The 18,737-nt window shown below is 40.9% G+C and overlaps 1 protein-coding gene across 4 annotated transcripts in view; it reads left to right on the top strand.

Annotated features, from left to right (window-relative positions):
- LOC121684380 overlaps nucleotides 1–18,737 on the top strand; it is a 69,518-nt gene that overhangs the window by 42,420 nt on the left and 8,361 nt on the right. For all 4 annotated transcript variants that reach the window (XM_042064389.1, XM_042064388.1, XM_042064386.1 and 1 more), the window contains 2 exons: nucleotides 1,772–2,110; nucleotides 17,283–17,630. In XM_042064389.1, coding sequence (XP_041920323.1) covers nucleotides 1,772–2,110; nucleotides 17,283–17,630 — 687 coding nt within the window. The remainder of the gene's footprint in view (nucleotides 1–1,771; nucleotides 2,111–17,282; nucleotides 17,631–18,737) is intronic.

Below are 18,737 nucleotides of genomic sequence, written 5' to 3'. Positions count from 1 at the left end.
TTCTTTGTATTTAAATGTAGTGTATTCTCTTGTCTTTCCTATGTTTGTAATGATCTTATAGTGAAAAAACGTCTTTACTACGAATCTCACGCAGAATACATTCACACAGGAACTTAAAGATTTGCGGAAACAACACACACAATTCTACTTCCTGTAATTTCAAACTAGGGGTTTACACAAAGGTCCATCCATAGTACAGACTGTAAAATAATATAAGGTCAGGACCTAATTGGAAAATAATTCTAAATTCACAACAATGTTGATAAAATGACTAGAGGATTTAGCCTCTGTGTGACTTTATTTTCAAAAGAAAGTCATGAACTACTTCTGAAAGTTCACAGACACTCTGATTAACTTAAATAAATTGAAATTAGATAGGAAAATGCTTCTGTTAGGTTTTGTATATACGGTTTTTCAGGGGTGCCAATAATTGTGAGCAACGTGTTTTAGTTAAAAAATATTTAAATTCTTTATGAGATTTTTCTTTTTCTCAAAATAAATTTGCTTCGCTTCAAGGTTGGATGTTTCCTAATTCTTATCATTGTGAGATTACAATAAATTATCAACAGATTGTTTTTTATACCGGTTTTTAGTCACCTTATTCTTATAAGCCAATAATTCTTGATGGTACTGTAACTATCTGAGTGGAATGCATTTCAATGTAAATGCTTAGCTTAAGGGAAACAAACTTTTAAGACTATTGACAAATTTTTCAAACTCTTGAAGAATTCCAAGACTCGCCAGTTCCGTCACACAAAGGCAAATACCGCTCTTCATAGTTTTGTCCATTTTCCAAATCACAGTGAGTGCAGCCTATGGCAAAGTGCCCTGGCTATGGCTCTCAGTTTATAACGGGTCAGTAGAGGGAACTGGATCACTCCACAATCTCCTCTGGCCTCGTCTTTGTTGCCTTCATAGTTTTTTATAGACCCTTTCAACAATAAAAACAAAAACAATGCTTGAACGTTCTATTTGGGTCCCAATCTACTTCCTCTGCATTAAGATAACATATGGAATGTTGAAACGGAAGCCTTGTGGGGCCAACTATGATGCTGATAATGGAACTCTCTTGAAAGGGTCTATATTAAAAAGGAGATATGAATTATCAATAACGACAAGCCAGCTCAAACCTGCCTCTCTCTCTCTCCCTCTCGTGCGCACTCAGATGTGTTCCCAATTAAATGGAGTATAACGTTCAAGTTAGATCTGCTGCATAATGGAGATTAAAAGAGATACCAAAAGGTATCATCCTTATGTAACATGCTGTTGGTGCATTTGTAAACATTCTCTAAGTAAAAAGCAGTTTGCAATACAGCTACTATGTGGTGCCCCCTCTGCCCCTTGGTGCCCTACACACAGTGTGTGATGCTAATGGTGGTAGTGGAGGCACTGTATGTGAAGAGTGAGGTGAAGCAGACCAGACCAGCCACTATGATGGAGGAACTAGGAGCAAATAGCCTATTACAGGGATCATATTTCCCATAGCAGCATCATTATAGATGATATGTCACAACAAATCCAAGAACTCACCATCTCCCCTTCCCTATATAATACATGTGTGTGTGTGTGTGTGTGTGTGTGTTTCCCCCAGTAGGACCTACACCCTGGTGCAGGAGTCAGTTAGCTGGGAGGAGGCTCAGCGTATAATATGTGTGTGTGGTGTGTGTGTGTGTGTAGCCATTTCTCCCAGTAAGACCTACACCCTGGTGCAGGAGTCTGTTAGCTGGACGGAGGCTCAGCGTATAATACATATGTGTGTGTGTGTGTGTAGTCATTTCCCCCAGTAGGACCTACACCCTGGTGCAGCAGTCTGTTAACTGGACGGAGGCTCAGCGTCGCTGCAGTCTGAACCACTCTGACCTCGCCGTCATCCAGTCCAGAGAGCACCTGCAGAACGCCCTACAGGCACTGGGGGGCGCCACAGAGAGGGTATGGATCGGACTTCACCGCCAGGACCCAAGCAAAGCCTGGAGATGGGTTAACGGGTTTTATAACTGGATTACTGAAGCACATGGTGAAACAGCATCTGGGTGCGTCTACTACTCTTCCACTCATGGAAAGTGGATTCCAAAGGCATGTGATGATGGTCATTTCTCCATGTGCCAGTATGGTGAGTGAGACGCCACCACTTTTGCTGTTTGTGTTGTGTGGAGACCGCAGAGAACTAGTGAAGGTGTCAAATAAAGTACATAAGGGATATTTAAGGGATAATGACGACACACCGTTCGACTATACAAAGTATACAGCAGAGAACTAGTGAAGGTGTCAAATAAAGTACATAAGGGATACACACCGTTCGACTATACAAAGTATACAGCAGAGAACTAGTGAAGGTTTCAAATAAAATGCATAAATGAGTGTGTACAGTATGTGAGTGTGTACAGTATGTGAGTGTGTACAGTATGCTCACGTCGGCCTTCATGCATGCAGCCAAAAACAGACATAGCCATACTCGCAAGACACACATACACGCACACACACACTATACACACACACAGACATAGCCATACTCACAAGACACGTTTTGGACCCATCTTTAATGTTAAATATCTATCTAAATGGGATCCAGTGTGTTTGTGAAAGTGCAAACTGAATCTTTTACAGTAGCTCTATACAGTAATGTTGACAATCTGTTTTAGAGCCTAATAATCCTGACCTATGAAAACCACTTGTGTTGATAGGCACTGATGTGGGTATTGTCCATTTTCTTTTATGTGGGCCCTATTCGATCATGCCTGGTATTATACCTCTTTTCAATCCATTATTATTAAAGATTTATTTTGTAAAAAAATACATGTACATCTAGTGCCCATGTTATGACTACCGCCCAGTAGCCCTGACGTCTACAGTGATGAAGTGTTTTGAGAAGCTTGTGAAAAACATTATCTGCTCATCCCTCCCTGCCTCCTTCGACCCCCTCCAATTTGCTTACAGAGCCAACAGGTCTACAGAGGATGCCATCTCAAACCTCATGCACACCACCTTAACTCACCTGGAGGAGGGGAATGGGAATTATGTGAGGATGCTGTTCATTGACTTTAGTTCAGCATTCAACACGATAGTACCTCTCACCTTGGTCACAAAGATGAAGGCCTTAGGACTGAACACCACCCTGTGTCACTGGATATTTGACTTCCTCACCAACCGTTCACAAGTGGTTAGAGTGGGGGGTCTGACATCTGACTCATTAACCATCAGCACTGGTGCTCCCCAAGGCTGTGTTTTGAGTCCACTGCTGTACAACATCTACACACATGACTGCAAAGCCAACAGTAGTCATACCTCCATCATCAAGTTTGCAGATGACACAGTGATCTTGGGCCTGATTAGTAACAACAATGAACAGCTCTACTTGGATCAGGTTGATGAGGTGGCACAGTGGTGTCAATCTAACAGCTTGACACTGAATATCAATAAAACCAAGGAAATGGTAGTGGATTACAGAAGGCAGCAGCAGAACTACAGTTACACCCCACTAATGATCAGCGGGCAACCTGTAGAGAGAGTCACAAGTTTTAAATACCTTGGTGTCCACATTACTGAAGACCTAACATGGACTGTTAACACTCAATATGTTCTGAAGAAGTCCAGACAACGACTCTACTTCCTTCGTCAGCTAAGGAAATTCAAAGTTTCTACATCCATCATGAAGGCCTTCTACACTTCAGCGGTTGAGAGTGTTCTAACTGGTAGCATCATCACCTGGTATGGGAACTCCACAGTTAGAAATTGTAGTACTCTGCAGAGAGTAGTGCGCTCAGCTGAACGTACTATAAGAACTCAACTCCCTGCTCTACAAGATATCTATTCCAGAAGAGTACTCTTAAGAGCCCAAAAGATTCTGAAGGACTCTTCTCATCCTAACAATGGATTATTCCTACCGCTGAAATCAAGAAGACGCCTATGTAGTCACAAAGCCAGAACTGAGAGACTCAGGAGAAGTTTTTATCCCCAGGCCATCCGAACTCTGAACTCACACTATACTGACTTTGCACACATTCACTCCTCAGCACTCTCAAACATTTCCCAACTCTGAACTCACACTATACTGACTTTGCACACATTCACTCTTCAGCACTCTCAAACATTTCCCAACTCTGAACTCACACTATACTGACTCATTCACTCCTCAGCACTCATGACCCCCCCCCCCCCCCCACACACACACCTACAAGACTTTTAGCACTTTTACATCCCTCACCCTATGCTATAGACCTTTTATTATTTTCTTATTTCATCACACGTCAAAACACAAAACACACACACACACATATATCTGACTTTCTCCAACTTTTGCACATCTCCATAGAACTTTTTATTTATTATTTTTGATTTCTCCTCTACATACTTGCTGCACACTGCGCCCCCCCTACATACACAGCACATTGTCTTCAGGATCTTCTCCAACACACATCCTCTACATACTTACAGCACACTGCCCCCTCCTACCCACACGCACACTACACACACAGTCACTGCTACACTCCCCTCCCGCCCACACACACATCTTCATCACTCACATACATCCTACATACAGTACTCTGCTTGCAATAGTAAGTCCCTTCACCATACTTGCAGTGCACTGCCCCCCCCCTCTCCCCTACATACACAGCACATTATTTCATCAGGAAGCTTCTCCAACACACATCCCCAACATACAGCACACTGCCCCCCCCCCCATACACAGCACATTGTCTCATGAGGAAGCTTCTCCAACACACATATTGCACACTGCCCTCTCCCCACATACACAGCACACTATCCCATCTCCCCTGTCATCCCCCCAACACACACACCAAGACCCCTGGCAGTTGGGTTAGCCCCTTGAGCCGTGGATCTGCCCAAGGTTTCTTCCTTGGTAAGGGAGTTTTTCCTTGCCCCTGTTGCTCTTGGGTGCTCCTTGTTGGTGCCCCCCCCCCAATCCCAATCCTCCCCCACCTTTCTTATGCAGCCCTTGCCACTTAATCTACTAAACCCCTCTTCTACTGCCCTTTTAACCCCCCCACTTTGCACAAATAGGCTGACACCAGACATAATTTCACTGCATTTCTTACTTCCAGTAACTATATGCATGTGACAATAAACTTCCTTGTATCCTTGTATCCTTGTATGCTAACATATCTAATTCACCTGGATGTAGGCTACAGTAGATAGAGGCTTATGGACATCTGCTGTTGTCAGTGTGTAGTCTATCCCTTTACAGTACTCACAATAACCTACATGTTTTATTTGTAGGTTATTGTAGGAAAATTTGTCACTTTCACGTGCACTCAAGTTTCTTTCAGATCGCGGTGTCTTTCTCCCATCTGTGAGGCTGCAATGATTACAGTAGGCCTACATTATCCCAACTACAGTGATAGGTGCGCGATCTCTGTAAGCCTATTTTTTGTTCTCACTTGTTTTCACGCTAATAATCAAGAAGAAGAATCCATATGCTCCAAAGAAAAAAACTAATTGAACACTCATTAATGAGCAGCTCAAAATATTTCGCCTTGGTCCACTTTCAGACTCGTTTTAATGGCTCCATTAGCGCCTTAGTTATGAAAACTTTAACCATCAGCGACACATTGAAAATATGCTAACTGAAACAACTTGTGAACAAGTAGGCCTAATAACTTTCTAAGACATAGTCAAACTATTAGGCCTAGGACCCTAGGTGAATTTACAATCGCACTCAGTGGAATATTTTATAGTTTCACAGCAAAATGGCAGCTAGGGGAATGTGAATTTGCGAGTGAACACTTGTTAAACTCACCTCATCAAGTCTTTCATTTAGCCCACCGTTGGCTGAAGAAAAAATAACATAAAGAGAGGCCACTATGCTTTGCCTGTCAAGTTGGATGTCTGCTCGTTTTGCGTAGTTTTAAGTAAAAAATCGTAGCGACGTATTTTGATGAGAAAATTTGTGGTTGCTACTTAAAATGCGTACAGGTTGGCAGGTTTGCAGTATGTGAGTGTGTACAGTATGTGAGTGTGAGTGTGTACAGTATGTGAGTGTGTACAGTGTTATGCTGTCGTCAAACAAACAATGAAACAAATATAACCGCAAGCGGTGATTAACGGGATCCGAGCAAAATGAACATGAGGTAGCACAGCTTTTCAGTTTAGGCTACATATGCTTTGATTGTTTGTGCCAATTGTTCAAAAGAAACGTGATTAGATTTCGGTTATTTGATTTCAGTTACCGGATTTCGGCTATCGGATTGGATCAAATCTTTTTTTTGCGATCAAATTTTTATTTTATTTCAATTCAATGAGCATGGCATGTGGCATAATACATACAAAAAGTCAAAAGGATCTGTTCTAGCATACCACATACTGTAATAACAGTGACAACAATGAACAAAGCATAAAACAACCAGAAAAAACAACCGTACACAAAAGACACAACATTAAAAAACATAAACATACAGACGGAGACATAGACAAAACAGAGGGAACTAAACAACATAGCAGACTAGTGTGGAAAAGGCTGGATAGCTTAAAGCATATCTTTCAAAGATTCAGAGATATTGTGCCAAAAATCTAATGTCTTATCTGAAGCACCGTTAATTCGGGTCGTTGAAAGCTCCAGACATACAACATCCAGAAAGGAAAGGATCCAGGCCTTAACAGAAAGAGTATGAGGTGGCTTCCAATAGGTTACAATAATTTTCTTGGCTGCTGTCAGTCCAGCAAAAACAGCGCGCTTACTCAGTTTCGAGAGATTAGAATTTGACAAGTCATTTAAAATCAATGCACACACAGACACAGGAATTCTTTCCTGAACAAAGTCAGACAATTTGGATTTAACATTGCTCCAGAATCCACTGACCGGTGGACAGTCCCACATCATATGTGCCCTGAGCTTTCAAAGAACAGAGCTTACAAGATGAGTCACTAATGATATTCATATGGTGAAGTTTAACTGGTGTAAGATATGTCCTATGAATAAAATTGAAATGAATTTGTTGATGGTCTGGATTGCGTGATACTTGAGGGATATCTGACCACACATCATGCCAATCAAATTCTTCGTCAAACTCAGGGCAGTCCCGCTCCCAGATCCTTTCAACGGGAAGCCCAAAGCATTGGGGAACCATCATAAACTCATAGAGTTTGGACACCATGCCCTTATTTGAAGTTTGTACCGTAAATAAATGTCGAAGTGGGTGAGTGGATAAAGGGCCCTGCCAGGGAACACCATATAAAGGGCCCTGCCAGGGAACACCATATAAAGGGATATAAAGGGCCCTGCCAGGGAACACCATATAAAGGGCCCTGCCAGGGAACACCATATAAAGGGATATAAAGGGCCCTGCCAGGGAACACCATATGCCTTGAGTGCTGGTCTTCGCTGTAAATAAAAGAAAAAGGAAGAACCTGGCAGATTGGATATCAGAAAAAGAAAGTAGACCATGATTATTAAAAATATCTTTTAGGTGACGGACACCCCTTTGCTCCCATCGCAGAGCTGATATAGGCCTCCCGCCAATCAATAGAGCTTTGTTATTAAATATTGGAGAAGAAATGTGCCACTTAAATGAGAGATGGCGATGAGATTCAACCGCTCTCCATGTTCGTATAAGATGGGAGATGATGGGGCTAAACCCCTAGAGATGTGGGCAAAAAGCACATCCTGGAGAGGCCAAGGTTTTACGAAATTGCTTTCTAAAGTATGCCAAGAGACTGAGGAGTGTGGATCAAACCAAGAAAGCAAGGGCCTGAGTACCAATTACCAAAAATACCATTTTTAATTAGGGACAGAAAGACCATCATCCTCTCTCCTCCTTTGTAAAATAGACATTTTTAGGCGTGGCCGTTTACCCTTCCATATAAACCGAGAGACTCCAGACTGAAGCTTACTCCAGTAGTCAGATGGAGGGGGGAGAGGAAGCACAGAACTAACAAAATTTATCCCCGGCAAAATGTTAATTTTAGTAATAGAGATACAGGCTTGAATAGACATGGGCAAGACAATCCACCTGTCCATATTCTTCAAAACATTGGATAAGGTACCTGAATAATTGTGCTTAATAATCTGATTAAGAGTGGGGAAGATTTCAATTCCCAGATATAAAACAAATAGGGATGATTTTTTGGCATGAATGTTAAGATGAAGGAGTGCTGATTTAGACCAGTTAATTTTAAATCCTGATAATTTACCAAATTCCTCACCGATAAACAGAAGGTGGGGTACAGATTGAGCGGGGTTTTCCAAAAACAATAGCACATCATCTGCGTACAGTGACAGGTGATGTTGAGTATTATGAATGCATAGCAGACTGGCGAATAGCCTGAGCAAATGACTTCAGTGAGAGGACAAATAGAGCAGGGCTCAAAGGACATCCTTGACGTGAAGACCTACAGATCGGAAATAAAGCCGATAGAGTTTTGCCAGATAACACTTTAGCTGAAGGATTAAAATATGCATGCATCTTTTTCACCCTGGTCTTATGCTCTAAAAATGTTTACTTTTGCCCCAATTTCAGAGAAAAGCTAAACATCATAAAAGTTTCACAAGCTTCAAAAATTATCAAATCTTCACCAAAATTCTCACAGACAATGTTTAGACAAAGCCTCACAAAAGTTATCAAAAGAAAATGGATATGTTGTTCCATTTCAGAGATATAGGCCAATATAGTTCGACCACTCAGCCCATTTATCCTATTTCTATACGAGTATTTTTTTTTCTTGGATAACAACCATACAACCATCATTAGGTGGATACCATTAACAGTGCACATTTTCAGATCTGTACTCTTTTTTTTTTATAAAGCCCTTAATTTTATTGTCAAATGCATGCTTGGAGTTTTTCTTGTGTGTTTATCAACACACATTTTCACCATGTGAAAGTGACTGCCCAATGTGTATCACTGTCAGTGGCTCAGTGGGATAATGCCTTGTACTGGTGTTTCTTAGGGTGAGAGTTCAAATCCCTATTACAGCTTTAGGAGCAATGTGCACATGCTATTGGTCATTTAAGATTCACACCATTGAACAGCACCTGAATGACATCAGCCAATCAACATTCACACTCATTAGTTGCCAAGAATCAGAATGCCGGGACTCTCTATTACATTTAGGGGAACTTCTTTGTTTACTATTTTTCCTTCATCATTACGTCTATCATATTTATATTTCATCCATTAGTGTTCATCTCTACAAATGTCTAATTGCCCCAGAATTTCAAAAACTTTTCAGGTGTACTCTTTTAGGAAAGCCCTTCATTTTATTGTAAAAATGTATGCTTGGAGTTTTTCTTGTTGTGTGTTTACCAATACACATTTTCATGAATGTGACTGGCCAACATGTAGGATTGACAGTGGCTCAGTGAGATAATGCCTTGTACTGGTGATCCTTAGGTTGAGAGTTCAAATCCCACTTGAAGCATTAGTGTTTGAATGCTGTTGGGTTGTGGAGGTTAGCTTACTAGAATAGATTGCTGTTGGGTTCTGGAGGTTAGCACACTATAACATTACAGCTACTTGTCAATATGGACTTGTAGTGCAAGGCAAGTATAACTGTATAATTATAGACTGTTTATCTTATTGACTCCGACACAGCTGTAGCCTATAATTATTTGTTATTCTTATAATATTTGTCATTTCTCATACATATTTAGTCGGCTCTTCCACTTGACAGGATGTCACACATGAAACAATGCTGCAGAAACATGAAAATACGACTTTGAGTTTAGTAGGCTATAATTTTAAGTTCCTGTTTATCTATTGCACAATGGGTTATAATATAAAGGAATCGTGTTGCAGTCTTGTTAATAGTGACCCTGCAAGATAGTCATGATAGACCCTAGTCATTGCAAAATCATAGTCTGTGACTTAAAACTCTACTACTTGTCTTTAGATGTGAGAGGGTCTGAGACTGTAGTCTTTCAAAAATCTTTTCCAAATCTTTGCAAATCTTTCCAAAGTCTGTCAGTGTAAGAAGGGCTTGAGGTGAAAGTGCTGTGGAGAAATTGCAGGATTGTTTGGCTCTGCCACCTAACCACACCCAGTTTACCTGCTGGGAAACCCTGTAGCTCCGGAGCAGGGGCTCAGACCAGGATAAATTGTTTGCTCGCCCTCAGTTCACTCTTTTGTTCATCTCAACCCAGCACTCCAGTGTGTCCTGCTCTGTGTGCGTCTTTGAGTTAACGTAAGTCATCACTTTAATGACCCTCATTATGACTTTTGTCATGTTTATCAGTTTGTAGAGTAGCTCTGCCATCATGTGTAAAGTTAAGGTCTTTGTTTGTTGGTTTGGTGTGTTGGAGTCCCATGTGAGAGATGATTAGGTGATGTTGGTTGACTTGGGATGTCAAGTATTGTTTAGTTGTACCTTATATAGCCATATGATTTCAGTTTATTGTTCAAATGTCAATTGGTTTGTTTGTGAGTTGGGATCTGTACTGATTTACCCCATTTCACTGATTACTCCATTTTCTGTTTGTTTCCTCTTTGATGCAGCACACATACAAGTAAAGAACAAAAGAACAGATGAATTGAAACTTAAATAAAGTTCAGATAGATAGATAGATAGATAGATACTTTATTGATCCCAAGGGGAAATTCAAGAAGATCACTTTCACTACACAAGTTCACTTGTGTTGCACCGAAACCTGCCATCTCTCCATACCATTGAGCCTTCTGAACGAGGCTCTGCCTGCTCGCCACACACTCACTCTACCTCGACCCACATTGCCCCCTACAGTTCCTTCAGTTGGGTTGTGGAGGTTAGCATACTAGAATACTGTTAAGAATACTGTTGGGTTGTGGAGGTTAGCACACTATAACCAAAGATCCTTGATTACTAGCAAGATAGAGCAACGTAATTCGTTACTATGGGAGCAAAACGGGACAGTTCCGGTCTGCATAAGTGGGAGTGTCACCCTACGTCACTAAATAAACTTTCTCTCTTAATAAGCAATAAGAACAAATAACATAATTGTGTTCACAGTATTATTGTATATAATCGTGTATGATACCAATGAATCATTATTTAGGACATGATATGAATAATTTAATTAGTCATGTGAACCGAGCTAGCTAGCTAGCTAACGCTAGCTTAAAATGCTATACAAGTGGATGGGAGTAGCTATGGTAATAGTACAGCTATGCACTAACAAGTGACTAGTAGTTGAAGGACTTCGCTTAAACTTAATATGCTGTTGCAAATTCACTTGAGTATAAACTATCCACTTTAACTAATGTCAGTAATGTTATTCAGCTAGTTGTCATTTCAAAGAAATTACACTTCTCCGTTTAAAATGTTACCTTAGCTAAGAGGCTAGCTAGCATGCTAACAACCAGACAGTAACTGGCAGCAGCATGGTCTGATATGAAGTTATTTTATTACAAATCTGAACGCTGAAAAATTACACTTTTAGGCTTGAACTGATCCCAAACACTTACAGATTATGACAACATTTTCCAAAAAACCCTCAACAAATCCAGAAAGACATAATGACCAATTTATTGGTAAAATTCCACAAATCTCCATTGACATTAGTGCAGCGAGGGTTTACTGTGGTCTGCATAAAGGGGGATTTTCCCCCCTCCCCCTTGCAATAATCGAACGCGGAAATTGACGAACGTTTGCGCCTCTCGCTCCGCTTGAACCCTCTCTGCTATAACGTTACAGCTACTTGCTACGTTACAGTTACTTGTCAGGACTTGTCATGCAAGGCAAGTATAACTGCATAATTATAGGCTGTTCATCTTATTGACTTCAACACAGAACCCACCCCCACCCCCCTTCACTTACCACCACAAATACAATTCCATTCTGTGGGAAACACTGCCTTCCATAATCAGACCCTTCATCTTATCCATCTTATCATCTTCATCAAATGCATAGTCCTGTAGAATAGAGTATTGTTAGAATACTATTGAGTTGTGGAGATTAGCGCACTAGAATACTACTGTTAGAATACTGTTGGGTTGTGGAGGTTAGCACACTAGAATAGGGTATTGTTAGAATACTATTAGGTAGTGGAGGTTAGCACACTATAATGTTACAGCACAGGGTAATCCTAATTTTATGCATCAAATTTATTCCAATCCAACTCAAAAGTTTTGAACAACACAAAGTGAAGGTTTTATCCAGATCAAAACCAAGAATAGATTATGTGATCTAATCCAATTTCAGGACCCTTGTTTCCCTTTGAACAACCCATTTTCAAGATTTGATCCAATCCGATAGCCGAAATCCGGTAACTGAAATCCGATAACCGAAATCCGATCACGTTTCTTTTGAACAATTGGGCCCAAACAATCAAAGCATATGTAAAACCAAAAAGCTATGCTACCTCATGTTCGTTTTGCTCGGACCCCGTAAATCACCGCTTGCGGTTATATTTATTATTATTATTATTATTATTATTATTAAGTGTGCTTGCTGCAAAGCAGCACACTTATTGTTCTTAAGTTTTATTATTATTATTAAGTGTGCTTGCAAAGCAGCACACTTATTGTTCTTCTTAAGTTTTATTAAGTGTGCTTGCAAAGACAAGCAGAGACACCGTTCCAACTTTAAAACGTCCGGTCAGTACCGGTGTAAGTTGGTCGCAAAGATGACGTCAGGTGGGCGTGTCGTTCGTCTGCCATATTGGATTGAACAGAAAGCGAAACTAAATTTTCACAGGTCACAAATTTGGTCCGAACGCGATGAAACTTGACGTACATTATCCTTGACCAAGCCTCACAAAAGTTACCAGAAGGATTTTTGATTTTCGGAAGCGTTTGCCCGTCACAGCCAAACGAAATCTGCGGCGAAGCTCCGAAACAGGAAGTCGTCCATATCTCAGGAACACTATCACATATCGATACCAAATTCTTCGTTTGAACTCGGGACTCCAATGTGAGGGTGCATAAACTAAAAAAAAAAAGAAAACATTCCAAAAGTTTCCAGCATTTGGCAACTCACCCACCCATATTTGGTAACTATCACCTTCCACATTTGCAGTTGTTCTGGTACATCTATAACAATGCCTTCCAAGTATGCACAATGTCTCTGGGCAGCCACAATGTCTCCGGGCAACCTTGCCCAATCATGAAATCCTTGCTATGCCATGGGGTAGTATGGACTTACGAACTGAAGTAGCAAGGAGAACATTAGCTATTTATAGCTGACATAGCTGACATACATGATGGGAGAGTATTATTAAAAATGTTACAAGTATGCAAATGCATATGTTTACGGGCATTTAGGTTTTACTGTGTTGTTTTGTTGTAAAGACATGCAAGGCATTCTGGGCCATGTAATGAACAGTGGTCGGCAGCACTCCATACGTATATGAATAGGTGTTTCTGTAAACCTAGGGACAATAAACAGCTATCTCTGTTACAAAAACGAGTTGGTAATCGCTCATTGAAGAGGAAACTATGATAAAAAGATTGTTTTCCTAAAAGCATGGTGTTGACAAAAGAATAAGCAGGAAATGCCACGTTAATCTTAAATAGCCTACATCTGAACGCTAGGTGGCAACGTTGTATTATATTTCACTAAATGCGGTGGAATTAGTGTGAGCTTCACAAGGAAGGAAGGTGCAAATATTATGTAATTTATCATGGGAAATTATTGGAAATGTTATTTCTTGTTTATTCTAATTGCAAACCACACACATCCATTCGTAATCACACGTACACATAGCCTGACGAGCCAGACCCACATTAAAATGTAGGGTCTGGGCACTCACCGTTCTCAGTGCTCAGTCCGAGGGGCGGGATAATCAGTTGTCTTTCAAATTCCCTCTGCACGCAATAGGACAGCGGCAGCGCTATGAGTCCCATGCGTTTCCCACCAGCGGAGCTAGTTGGCTAGTTCAAACGTTTGCCAACTTAATAAAAGCTTAACTCGTGTCACACTGTTCGCCAACAGCAACATCCATCTTATTTGTTTTCAAATAGCAGGGAATTCAGGCCAAACCGTTGCAACTCTGCCATCAATCATTATGTTAAGCCCACCTAACGACTCTATACACGATTTCATTGGCCTGATTAAGTTTCGATTTCTGGAGCTCACAAGCCAACGGAGAGTTGCTAGACTAGCCCTGGCAGCCGCTAGGGGCGCGTCTAGATTTCTAGGCTAACGTATTGGAAGACTCTCATTTTGTGTATTTGATGGGAACAGACTTCAGAGCAAAGATTCTAGAACAGAGCTTCAGAGAGACACGTTTTGAGTTCGTGGCCAAGAACCTAAAATATCGGTTTCCATGTGTATGTGCTGGATGGTGTGCGTCCTTTATGAAAGTAAGTGTTTTATAGAGTTGCAGACATAATGAGTCATGTTGTAGTGGTCCACATAAATGTGCCCCTTCTGTTATTAGAATGCTAAGCGGAGATTTAACATCATTAATTTCTTGTGTGGCTAGAAGCTAGCTAGCTAGGTCATAGGGAGGAGATGTTGCTGTAACGTTATGGGATTTATGTTGCTTAGCATAATGCCATGGTCATTTGATATGAGATGCTTGTACTCGTAACTTCGTCACTCGTAACTTTAGGACTCCTATTTTTTTTTCTAAGAGTAATTCAGGAAGCATTTTAGCCCTAAAAGTAGCGCCTGAGTCTGTGACTGCTTAAGCGAGGACTCCTAATAAGACCGATTCACAAACAATGTTTTGTTGTGGCATTTCACGTCGCGATGTTTTGAAATGCGTCTAACAATCACAAGGGAACAATTTTGCATTGTAGGCATAACTAAGGGATGCAGTAACACCACCAACAACAACCAAAACTAGCCTACTCATTGTTTACATGTGCATTAAATGTAACGTTTCATTGTGAATCAAATTAAAAGAACTCCTCTTTGCAAACGTTGGCATAGGCATATGGTGACAGATTAGTTTAATAATGTTGCTGCGTGAATCACGGTAAGCGCGAATGAAGTGGCCACTTCTTAATGGGACTCACTGTATGGAAGTAGGCTAAGTAAAATAGAGATGTTTAAAATAAGATAAAGTTAGGATATGCCCGCTTGACAACGGCAGAGATAACTGGCCTTTGGCCATAGCAACCATCCATTTAGAACGACTGGCCTTCATAGCAACCAAGGATCTTAGCTGTGATTCATGTAGCTACAGTATGCATGCAATGTGATGCAAAGTATAGAAAGGTGATGAAATCCGGCATCTTTTGTGTTTGTTATTTTTTAAACGTATTTGTCATGTCTTGATGTCACTGGCACGCTGGCGACTACGCCGCTCCACCCAGCATATTTTGTCTTTTTGTTATGTGTCTTGTTTGTGGAGCGCTTTGGGTTGCACTCTGTGCATGTTAAATGCGCTTTAAAAATAAAACTGACTTGACTTGACTTGAAATATACAGAGACAGGTCAAGAAATATAGTGCAATGTAGACAGTAGTATACAGTTGATTTACAGAAGGTGGTTTAGAGTAATATGAATTAAATATAAATATGTGCAGTGTATTAGCAGTTATCTCATACAATAAGTATAATAATGTATGTAGATGTAGCAGTAACATTATAATAGTAGAAATAATAATATAGATATATGCAGTGTATTAACAGAATATGATAAAACAGAATAAATATGGATATTCAATATGACAAATATATAACAGATATGTACATAACATACAGCTATGTGCAGTGTGGAAACAGTGTCATTGTAGTGCAGAAACAACATTATAAGAGTAGTAAGAATAAGTCTATGTGCAGGATGAATAGTATAAAGATCAGTAGAATAACTATGTATAAATGTAATTACAGTAGGCCTATGTACATTTGTAAATAAATAGAAAACTATGGGTGAGAGGGATAAATAAATTTTATTTAATCGTAAAAGTAAATTGCATTCAATTAAATTGCAATTAAAAATCTTTCCAGTAGGCTTTAATGTCACGCAAAAAGTACAACCAAAGCTGAGCTTGATCAACTAGAACGTCTAAAGAACCAGAACTTGAGTGTAGTTTTTTGCTGGGTCCCAGGCCATGTTGGTCTGAGGGGAAATGAGAAAGCGGACAGTGCTGCTAAGCAAGCCCTCAATGAAGAAGTCACAGAATGTCATATCCCTGCCCCAGTCCTTAAACCTATACTGAACTCTTACATCGCAGATAAGTGGCAATCTGAATAGGATTAATGTACCAACAACAAGAAAGGAATGTGAATTTTGGCACGTTTTTGTGATCCACTGGGTCGTTATGGGCCACACAAAATATGGTGTTGCTAAAATTACTCCTATTGTGGCTATTAGAGACATGCGTTCATGAGTATCCAGCTACATTCAATGAGTTAAGTAAAATACATTCACACACACAAAAAAAACATCTCTAATGTTGTGGACATTCCTTTATTCTGAGATACATCAATAGGCTCTCAAAACAATCCCAAACAGGCATAAGGTCTTTATAGAGCAAATCCATATAGATTATTTGTCAAATAAACCAGTAAAACAGAATTAGGGGATGGAATATATAACATTCACACTCATAGCTCATATTTTTAAAATAAATCAGTGAAAAAGTATCCTGACAAACAAGCAGCATTTTAATGCCTTTGTCATATTTCATAATTTCAAACTTTTCTCTAGGTTACCTGATAGGCCAGTTTTAGAGGTGCAAGACGCTTGACATTATTTATTTTTTCAGCCAATCACTGCTGTTGTTTTATTTTATTGATTTGATTTTAGTCATAGAAGCTAAATTCGAAGGCAGGCCACAGGTAAAATTCAACGAACCGCATTCAAGGCAATAGTTGAATAGAGCTTTTGAGGTATTGCCACTGCTCCAACACTGAAAGGCACTGTTAGAATGCTTGGATCAAGCCAGGTTCAGCATAGCGTATGCCACTGTCTGCTCACGTTGGTGACCGGACCAGGGCAACCACACTTTTGTAGTTCCCGCCAGAAATGCAGTCTAGTTACCACTATCACTTTATTGTCTAGGGGAAAGCTACAGTTAGCACCTGACCGAGTGTCTTACCTGGCGATATCCCTGTGTGTGTGTGTGTGTATTTTCGTGAGAGTGCTGTTACTCTACTGGTGTGTGCATATGCTTTTAACGAGGCCACCGAAGGTTACCAACTTCCCTTCAGTCCGGGCTGGCGTATTTACGACCGTCCGTGCGTGACCAGCACAGTTGGTCGATGTCAAAAGGATCGTTTAACGAAAAGTTATCCAAAAACAAAAGGAAACTCCGAAATTCCTCCAGAGTTGCAAGAACGATGACATGCATGTATTTGCTCTCAGCTCTCTTTTCTTCACCTGCAGAAAACACAGTATGTGAGTGTGAGTGTATGTGAGTGATGTGGTGAATGTGTTGATGTTTGTGTTGTTCTTGTCTCCAGTGTCCAGTGACTCTGGGAGGAGTGTGAAGGTGTTCCAGTATGTGGGGGTGAATATGAGCTGGTACGATGCTGAGGGGTCGTGCAGGAAGAATGGGGGAGATCTGGCCAGCATCCTGAACCAGGAGGAGCAGACGGCCTTCACTGCAGTGGCAGAGGCTGCAGGGGCGGGGCCGGGAACACACATCTGGATTGGCCTGAAGAAGAGTGAGCACGCCCACCTGTGGGCGTGGTCTAGTTGGGACATGAAATCAAACGGAGGTGCCCAGAAAAACTGTGCTGTGCTTCAAAAGCAGGGGGACTGGAAACCTGAGAAATGCAGAGACACACACACATACTTCTGCTCCCGGGGTGAGAACCGCACACACACACACACACACTTCCTCTGCTACCGGGTTGAGAATATGCTCTTTTCTCTCTCACTCTATCTGTCTCTCTCATTCACACACACACACACACACACACACCTGACCCTTACACAGTAGTGGAGTGGCAGTCGGGAGAGTCGTAGAGGATTCCTGGTGGGCCGGTGGCGTTTTGGGGCCGGGCTGATTACTGTGATGTGATCTCAAAAAGCGCATGCTATTGCTGTGCTCTCCAGCAGCCTGCACTGTGCGACCGCAGCGCTTCACTTCTCACTCCCCGCGTCCCCTCACCCTGGAAACGACTACGATGACCTGACATGCAGGCTACCCAGCCAGAGCGCCCTATACATTCACTACCCACATTGCGTAGAGATTCGCAAATGTATCAAGGCCCTTTCTTCCTCTTGCGTCAGGTTAGCGAGAGCTTTATTCAATTTGTTGATGAGCAGATAAAACAGAACTATCCGGACATGAGAAGAAAAACAGAAAAGAGTGTGAACTGTGGGAACGGCAGTGAAGTATGATGTCAACAAATAGCAATGTCAAGCTTATCTGCTGACTTAGCTTAGTCTACAAAATGACATGAGTAGGCTAGTTTATAGGCTACACAACCTAGGCCTGTTGGCAAAGGTTTACATCTGAAATTGGTCTGGTTTCTTCTAGCTATCTAGTTAGTTCACATCATGTCAGATTGTCATTCATGCTCATCAGAAATGAACACGTCTGTGATCCAAGAAAGATTATCTTCAATTTGTTTGGTTTTTCAACATTTATTTTTATTAATGAAATAGAAAACAATGAATTGCATCCTCAAGTAATTTCCATAATGAATCCACATATCCTCAAGTAATTTCCACTGTAGCTACACACACACACAGACCTGACCCTTACAAACACACACCACCACACACACACACACACACACACACACTCACTTCCTCTGCTCCCAAGACGAGAACCTACTTTATGTCTCTTTAACACAATAACAGCTTTCCAGGGTTCCCACACCTTGGTTAAGATCAAATTCAAGGACCTTTCAAAGACTTTGACCTTTCCAGGCCCAATATCCTCAAATTCAAAGACCTAATGTGTC

The sequence above is a fragment of the Alosa sapidissima genome, chromosome 15 (assembly GCF_018492685.1).
Source record: "Alosa sapidissima isolate fAloSap1 chromosome 15, fAloSap1.pri, whole genome shotgun sequence".
In the NCBI taxonomy this organism is placed as follows: Eukaryota; Metazoa; Chordata; class Actinopteri; order Clupeiformes; family Clupeidae; genus Alosa; species Alosa sapidissima.
This window is presented reverse-complemented; position numbering and strand designations above follow the sequence as displayed.